Source organism: Schistocerca cancellata, chromosome 1 (assembly GCF_023864275.1).
Source record: "Schistocerca cancellata isolate TAMUIC-IGC-003103 chromosome 1, iqSchCanc2.1, whole genome shotgun sequence".
Taxonomy (NCBI): domain Eukaryota; kingdom Metazoa; phylum Arthropoda; class Insecta; order Orthoptera; family Acrididae; genus Schistocerca; species Schistocerca cancellata.
The window spans coordinates 701,050,335-701,059,292 of NC_064626.1; the positions used below are offsets into that span (position 1 = coordinate 701,050,335).

Genomic DNA, 8,958 nt, shown 5'->3' on the forward strand with positions numbered 1-8,958 from the left:
ATAACAGAGCAGTGCATTAAATGTAACAGAAAAAGGAAGCTTATGACACGAAACGTGTGAAAAAACGTTATAGTGTCAGATACAACAAAGGAATAGTCATAGTTATGAAGGAAGCAATATTTGTTGGAATACCTTTAAATATAAAATTACTGCACACAAAATTTTATAACTTCAGCCAATTCCACATTAAATCCATTTGATTAGAAAAGTAAAACGTTTCAAATCAATTAACGACCAGTTACTGTGCAGCAGATCAAGACGAGTTCCCATCAAAACCTCATTCAAACAGAACTCAACTTCAGAAATATTTTCAGCTTGAGGCTAAGCCATGGTAGTTTTTCAGGTCCTCTGTATCGCCTTGAACATTGTAAAACACGCGGTACCGAGCGGAGAAATGGACCACATATCGATGTTAACCACTTTATCTTTGTTTACTCCAAGCTACAATTCAGCAAGGAAAGCTAATTAAGAACTTAATAAAGGATGATCATCTCTCCCCGTCGTTCAGCAGTGCTCTTATTGCTGTTAAATGCTACCCGTGATTAAACTAATTTTTACTTTAAGATTGTGGTGGTTATCTGCAGACACCTCAAGAGTTCGTCTTCAGCCATCTTTGGTTGCTGCTACAAAATAGAGCATTCAAGGAGCAGGGGGTCGAAGTGTGGCAAAGGTTCTATTGCGCGAAAATGGCTGCTATAGCACAAGGTTTGCGGTGTGTCTTGGCGAGAAATGTGTGTGCATTTAGGACTTTGCCTAGAATGACAGCAGTTTGTGTGCAGCAGAAGTATTTACACCAAAACAACCTGTTAGACACAGTTCAAAGGCCAAAAATACTTTCCGGCCAGGTTAGTTCTTGTCGGCATTAATGTTCTGCTTTAACACCTCAAGACAAGAAAAGTTGCACGGAATGTGTAAACATAGATTGTGATTTTCTCAGTTGGCATATAAAAAAATGACTGGTTCTCACAGTATAGTGTAACACCTCTCCATCAGGAAATGTGCCACCTTGTGCTGAGTGGTAAACGAAAACACGATATTTCCTCAAGTGCACAGGGATATTTGAAATCGGCCAGCCGATTTGTGTGTTGGTTACCTCATATTGTGAATAAGCATTTCAAGCAAGATAACACCATGTTCTTTCAGAATAAAATTATACCTGTTCCCTATATGATGAGGACCGGTACCAAACATTATTCAGTGCATTGCATTTCGGTTAAGATGAGTTGTAGGCGCACATACTTATATTCATACCTTCTTGTAGATAAGTGCTTACTGCCTCACTGCGATTTCGGTGTTAAAGTAGAAGTCATAGTTTGTGGTGGGGAAGCATTAGACCATTGCTCAGGTAGCTTATTTATATAAAACCTGAAGTGTCAAGTAAGTAGGCAGGCGTTTGTGCAACCAAATGTCATAATAGTGACATGTGTTTCGCAAGTATTAGAATCATGTTCGGATGCAAACAATGAAGGTGGCCCGCTTCATTTGTAGAAATTTAATTACTGTATTTCACTCTGCAGACAGCATAAAGGAATATGAATGAATGAATTGTGTAGTAAGTTCTGCATACAGTGCTTCACATATTGTGAATTCTTTGAGTTTGAAGAAGCATTGAAAATAATTAGCAGTTAAGTAGTGATATACATTATTGGAAAATAGTTTCTAAGATATGAAACTTGCCATCTGATTTTATGATGGATGTAGTTATGCTTACACAAGTCATAGGTCATATGGAACAGAATTGAGTATTGGATCAGTGGAGGAAATAATTAAAGTACTGTAGACATGTTTCTTAAAGTTATGTAAATACAAGGTGTATTAGTTGTGGGTGGTTTGCAGTCTGAAGATTGTAAATTACATAGCAGCTGCAGATTTTTTTAAAGAAAACATTTAAATTTCAGCAGTGTCAACCTTTCAGATGTGAATTCAATAACCCCAGTGACCTTGTAATAGTATACATTACTTGCCATACCTGTTTACTAACCAAGAATAAATTCTTATAACTAACAATCTGTGAGACGTTAAATACAACTACTGGAAGGTGCAAAAGTAAACACTCACAATAGAGTTGAGGTCCTGAGTGGTTGGCAGACACATCAAGATTAATATTGGCACTAAGCTTCAGGGCAACGATATTCCTCAGACCTAACAAAAAAAAAACCGCACAAAAATGTATTTTCCTACCACTGTTTGCAGGTAGTGTATGAGTGTGGAGGGAGGGAGGTTATGATGTGTGAGAAAAAGACAGTGTCCAAAAGAAATGTGATACCTAAGTCATATGGACCACTGAATTATATTGTAGTCAATTTGTTATTTGAAGGATACACTTACTGTAAATGTTTCATTTTCAGTTCTTATGTTTCTTGGTATGGCTCACTATTTGTGTAAAATGAAATGATCTGTTAGTGCTGATGGTGCAATTACAAAGACTGTTTAAATGTTTGACATAACTTCAGTGTTTTGGCATTGATGTTCTATGCTTTCTGAGATATGCAGCTAGATATCATTGTAGGATTTGCACAATATTTCGATTTGCATTGTTGAAATTTCATTAGTCCGATTCTAATATTTTACTGCATAACTGAGAAAGTATCAGAAAAAGGTTTGAGATTTCTATTTTAACTTGTAGTTAAGTATGAGTTAGCTATGGACCTTAAGCCATTGTATCTGATGTTAAATCTTACCTCGATAACAGGGTTTCTGGCAGAAGGGACATGTCCGACACTTTGCCGAGGCTAAGCCAACAATGGACAAGATTCGTGAAAGAGTGCTTAAAGTTTGTGCAGCTTATGACAAGGTCACTGCAGATAAGGTACACTCATATTATTTCTTTCGTTATTTCAGATAACGCCAAAACGATTTTACAGTGCCAAGGAACCACTCACTCTTGAGCTTATAAAGGACAGAGTGCTTTTGGTATTAAGGCTATATGATAAAGTAGATCCAAATAAGGTATGATTGTACATGAAATATAATAGTGTAAGAAATAATTTAATTTTAGTAGCAATATTTTCTTTGCAATAGAGTAGAAGTCAGTTACTGTTATGAATGAAAGGTCAGCTACAAAACAAGACAAGGTCTGATTTATGTTAAAGTTCTAGTAGCATTTTCCACACAGAACTCTTCCCTTTTGTAGGAAACACTTGTAAGAACCAAGATGTCATGCTTGGGTAGCATAATCTTTGAGAGATTGTATAAAATTTTAATCTGTTAGGAAGTTACAAAGCAGGACATTTGCCTACGCAGTTAAAGATTCATACTTAATCATGTTATATGTACAGTGTAATGTTCATTACATAACTAAATGACATATCCTTACAAAGTGCATAATATCTTTCATGACTTAGTTATGTGTGGCATTTGTTATTTTCCGAGTTCTTGAGATTGGTCTGCATGCTGAGTTATCCAATTAATGTTCAGACATTCATTGAGGCATGTTTAACATACATAATACACAATTTTACAAATGTTTCTCCTATCCACTGTCAGGCTCAAACATAATGGAGATTGGTAGTGTTAGTATAAAGCTTCTAATGTTTACGGCTATAGAAAGTAGGCTATTTATGCTTTGTTGGCCAAGTAGATACTTATTTTGTTGCAAGATTTAACAGTGACATGAAATTCTGTGTATCTTAAATCGGCTGTTGAAAACCACCATGTGAAAACCTATTTAAAGTTGTACAGTCCCAATTTTGGCTCCATACAAAGCAGAGATAGCAGAAGTGGTGTTTAACGTAGAATCCATACCTTAGAATATTGTGCTTGGAACTGTGCATTGTTCAACACCATGGGAGTGACTTGGATACTGTCGGTTTATTTCTTGTGGAATGGTTTTAGATATCCTGATTAATTTCAGGCATCTTTTTAAGGGTTACTGGACGTTATCATTAGACAATGTAATTGATAATGTAATCCATTTGACGGTCTATCTTATGACAAACAATTTTATTCCAGATCAAATCTAGTTTTATTAGAAATCTGTTACTTGAATATTTCTGTCTTTAACATACAGAAACCATTTGATTTACATAACTTGTGATGTGCAGGAGAGAAACCGTAAAAAAATCAAAAGTATCATCATAACTGTGGCTCTGAGTTTGAAAAACTGATCAAAATCAATTTCTTGATATCATCTATAAAATGCAATGTTAGTAGAAAATAGTTGTAAACATTCATACAGTAGCAACATGTTTGCACAAGAGTAAACATGGTGGATGACACAGTGTTTAATGCATTGGACTTTCATTTGGGAGGAGCAGTGCTCAAATCGTCTTGCTGTCCGTAAATTTAGATTTTCCACAGTATATTATGTGATGGTTCCTTAAACTCCCACATCCAGTCCATGTTCTTGCTTTCATCTCTAATGATCCTCTTATCTGGACATTAATCTCTAATCATCCTTCCCTCCTCCCACTTCCTTACATGAAGCATTAGGAGACATTCCAAGAAAATCGAAGAAAGAAAGTATGCATTCATATAATCTTATGGGAAAGACATTGTTCAAATAATTGCTTTCTTCAGTACATTTTACGAATGACAGTGACATGTAATTGGAAACAATGAGAGATTAACTACTTTGCTTCAAAGTCAGAGAAGCTCATGTACTCTCTTCATTGAAAGAATGTACTGCAGGGTGAAATTCATTTTCAGGCTGATAAAATATGTGGCTTGACATTTTGCTATTATTGTATGAAGCTCACATTTGCTGTTACTTATATAAAATGTAACCTTCCTTGCTTTTTCATATGTAATATCTGGGAATTCTGGTAGTGATGCAGTTCTTATTTAACATGTTGACTGCCGTGCACACAGTGGTAGATGATTCACCACCAGGCCACGGCCTCAGGCATGAGACTTTGCTGTGGCTGCCAGTGGGCTCATGGCAGTCAGCGTGTAGAGTGCAAATGTGTGTCTGTCAAACTGAAATCAGACAAATCTTAACTGTAATTTTAACAGATCCAAGATACAGTTCAGTTTCACTATTTTTTTTATATAAATGGGACATAATATATTAACTATTAAGCTACAGCACACAGGAAGATGAACAATTAATTTAACATAATATGCACAAGTACTGTCTAATTCATACAGAGCAGCTCACTCAGTATGAGCAAACAGCATTAAGTGAATGCCATTGTTTACCATCCGTGTACACATGGAGGGTCACATGGCGAGGACACACTAGCATAATAGGTTGCCTGCTAAGGGCATGCTGCCATTGCTGTTTCATGGCAGGTTACATGATACGGTCATGCAATTGTTGTCCCTTCATGGTGAGTCATATGATGAGAAAATACCATCAGCATATCATGTGCCATCTCATGCCTAAAGGTTAAACACTAAGCTTATAGACAACAGTGTGGTTAGACAACATATACGTCCTGTATGAAAAGAAAATAATTTCTTAATCTCGTTTCAGGTGTATTATTGTTCAGTGAAATACATCCATTGAATTGTCTAATAATTGTCATACATGTTCAGAATGCCATTGCATTGATGATTTCTGTAGCAGTGAGAGGTAGTTCTATGTGTGTGTCCTTGCAAGTGATCATTATGAGTAACTAATGTGTGAATATTATTAAGTGTGACAGATTTGGTTTAGTTACAAAAGCACAGTTGTGTGTGCTACTTTTATTCCTCGAAAGGAGTAGGCCTATTGGTTTTAATGATGTTGGCTTATTGTGCAGCTCTACAGTTTCACTTTTATTCACAATTTGATGTTGCATTTAAAAACTATGTTAAGAAATAGATCTCTAACATTTATCTAACACAACTGGCATTCTAAATGAACAATGTGCCCATGTCAGTTTCTCGGGAATTGCAAAAGCTGCGGATATTTCCAATTCAAACATCTTCTGTGACCTTCTGAATTGCTGCTTTGTTGTCATTGATTCACTTTATGCTTAACTGAAGTCTATGACTTTGCTTCCTGTTCAGTTACTGGTTAGCCAGTGACTTGAGACATTATATTAAATCTAATTGCTCCATTTATCAGATGCACAGGTTTATTCTTAGTCTCCAAGATTTGTGTTGTTACTTCAAAGCACTGCACAGCTGAATAGTTTCAAAACATTATCAATTTTCTGTCAATTCAGATGTAATTGTGCATGCCTGCATGAGTTGTTCCAAGCACATTATCAGTCTGCAGTAATTAATGAAAGGTAATCCACTGAAAATGCTAGCTGGTCTCATCAGAGCTTAAGAACTGTTTATAAATTGAGCCCAAATTCCAGGAAAGTATTAATATTCTGCTTTGTTTGATTTGTATATTAAGAGATCAACAACGCTAATGTCAAAAACTTTTCTTGCCTTGTTGTAATTTGTTGTGCAGAATACCAAGGAAGTTTCATAAAGTTCTACAAAGCCTAACAGAGAAATTGAGGACATTGTTACATGTTTGCAAAGTTATTGAATCACAACATTGTTGTCACAATGAAAAATTATATTTATCTAAATTGTCTTTTAGCATCAATAAAACAGAAATTTGTCTTTGCATGTGACTTTTTGTACATTGAATTCCTAAAGAAAAACTATAAAATCTTATTTTTATTTTCAACAGCTCACCTTGGATTCCCATTTTATGAATGATCTCGGTTTGGACTCTCTTGATCATGTAGAAGTCATAATGGCGATGGAGGATGAATTTGGTAAATTATTATTTATGTACTGTAATTAAAATTTTAGCACTGTAATTTTCTCTTGCCATGTACTTATTTAAAAAAAAAAAAAAAAAAAAAAAAAAAAAGTCGAATTAAAAAATGGTTAACTCCGCCAAAACATTGTGCATCAATGACTGACTGTCGGAAACACAGCTAACTTATTTTATATCTCTTTCTTACTTTGGAATAAGAGGATTCAAATTTCCATTCAATCGTCCAGTTTAGGTTTTCTGCTGTTTCTCCGAAATACTTAAGGCAACTGTGTGTATGTATAGTTCCTTTGAGAAGGACATGACTAATTTCCGTCCCCATCCTTTAGCTGTCATAGGCTGTGTTCAGTCTCTGGCGACCTAGTTATCAGCAGGAAATTAAACTTTAATCTTCACTTCCATGTAAAAGAATGAAATAACATAAGGAGATAAGACACACAAAAAACACAAATACTGTGAGATGTGTAATACACAGTACGCAGTTTTCAACCATATTCCACTTAACCCTTTAACAAATAGAAATTTTAATACATAACTGGATAGTTTCAGCCATTAGTGTTTATCTTAGGCCATTTTATAAAAATGTGTATGGTGTCCCATCTTAAGTAAACATGATCTGTGTATACATAAATTGTTAAAGTATTCACCTTGTTGCACAAGGTTGTATAGATGACCAATGATAGTTGAAGCTGATATGTTTAGAACAGATGAAAGTATCAGGTAATAAAACTGCAAAATCAATATGCTGAACATGACCTTTTCCTTTGATAGTATATCAGTTTTCCAGAACTCTAAATTTTGGAGGTTCTAACTATTTTGTTTATTCTTTATATTTGTTGCATGTCATTTTTATCTAACATTGTACAATACTTACCTGTCATTTTGTAGTTCTCTTTTTGAAATCTAACTGACATACTTTTTTCCAGGATTCGAAATTCCAGATTCAGATGCGGAGAAACTAGTGAGGCCCGCTGATATCGTAAGATATATTGCGGACAAAGAAGATGTATATGAGTGAAAGTGTCCTTTGCTTACACCGTATATATGTATATTGTACCGTAGACTGCCCGCCAGTGATTGGATGGAATTTAGATTGAAATTTGAAGATGCTAGCCATCACTTTTAATTTTTGTAAGTTTTTGTTGCCAGAAGTCACTCAATAATTCAGTCACAAACACTGTACATAAATAAGTGTTTAGGACATTTGTGTCATGGAGGAACATTATATGTGAACTAAGTGTGATACTTTGTTTCAATCTGATCAGGTGTTACTGTTGAAGTAAACTGCCATTTTGGCTAAATTCATTTGATTTCATTTATTTTCAGTTTTTCTCCTTTTGTTGAAAATGTAATAAATTATAACTTTCAATTTTGGCTGTGTTGTGGAGTGGAATTGGTGCTAAAGCCAATTATTGATGAAGTTTCTCTTTTGGGCTGGAATATAGATCGGTAAATTGTTACCTCATCTCCCAAAAAATGGTGTAGTCTGAAGAACATATGCGAGTAAGATACATCAAAATATAAATTATTCCTGTCCAGTTATAATTAACTGTGGTTCCTGAAAACCATAATGTCTGTAAGTTAGCATTTCATTCTCTTTGTGTTAATGAGGAATTGGAAAAGCTAACAAAACGTACATGATGTACTTGGGGGTTCCTTTTACCTCCAGTTACACACAGTCAACAACTCACAATGAATGTAATCCATTCATTTCTGTTCTATGTTGTTGTTTATGTGTAAACCATAATTATTGCTATGCCCATTTTATCTTTGCTGTTTTGCCAGATTTGCTGTATTTTTGTCAATGAAATAAATACACATTCCATATTTTGTATGCATGCTAAGTAGGACGAAGAAAGCTGTAATTAACATATTCATGTGCTGTTAACAAAAAAAGCACTGCTTTGAAAGGGTTTTAGTGTTTACTATTCTCAGAAGGATCGAGGTTTGGGTAACATGAAGAGCGCGCATGCTATCATAACACAACAAACTTTGAGATAAGGAGAGCAACTCATCGAAGAGTGGAAGGGCTGAGTTGTCGACAAGCACAAAAAAACATGATGCTTTCGGATTTTTTTTAACTTGGTGCTTCTACAACTTGGTAAGTTGGCTCCTTAACTCCTAGCTTATTTACATAATCCCAGAACTTTCCTTACCTTATTCAAACTTTGAGATGATTGTATCACACAGACAATTAAAATTGTAAGGAGACAGGATGGTTGGCTGCCACTGCTTTCAACAGTTGAAATTCCAGTGGTTAAGAGATGCAATAAAAATAGAGAAAACTATATTTAGCATTTGGATCTGTTAGG

General features: G+C 35.1%; 1 protein-coding gene across 2 annotated transcripts; it reads left to right on the top strand.

The window, feature by feature from the left end:
- The first annotated feature begins 632 nt into the window (after window positions 1-632).
- On the top strand, window positions 633-7,951 carry LOC126184616 (acyl carrier protein, mitochondrial). 2 transcript variants are annotated; one of them, XM_049927077.1, is made up of 4 exons: window positions 633-845; window positions 2,693-2,809; window positions 6,557-6,644; window positions 7,573-7,951. In XM_049927077.1, exons 1-4 carry the CDS (start codon window positions 687-689, stop codon window positions 7,662-7,664), a joined length of 456 nt encoding a protein of 151 aa, XP_049783034.1. In that variant the 5' UTR covers window positions 633-686; the 3' UTR covers window positions 7,665-7,951. The 2 variants fall into 2 exon arrangements, with proteins under 2 accessions (XP_049783034.1, XP_049783042.1); XM_049927085.1 differs by lacking the exon at window positions 2,693-2,809 and adding an exon at window positions 2,842-2,949 and having other exon boundaries at window positions 634-845.
- The last annotated feature ends 1,007 nt before the right edge of the window (window positions 7,952-8,958 follow it).

What these genes read in the sequence shown, in the direction of transcription:
- LOC126184616 (XM_049927077.1), top strand. Translation starts at nt 687, where the DNA reads ATGGCTGCTATAGCACAAGGTTTGCGGTGTGTCTTGGCGAGAAATGTG. An exon ending in CAAAAATACTTTCCGGCCAG is followed by an intron (nt 846 to 2,692) that starts GTTAGTTCTTGT and finishes CCTCGATAACAG; the next exon opens with GGTTTCTGGCAGAAGGGACA. An exon ending in GGCGATGGAGGATGAATTTG is followed by an intron (nt 6,645 to 7,572) that starts GTAAATTATTAT and finishes ACTTTTTTCCAG; the next exon opens with GATTCGAAATTCCAGATTCA.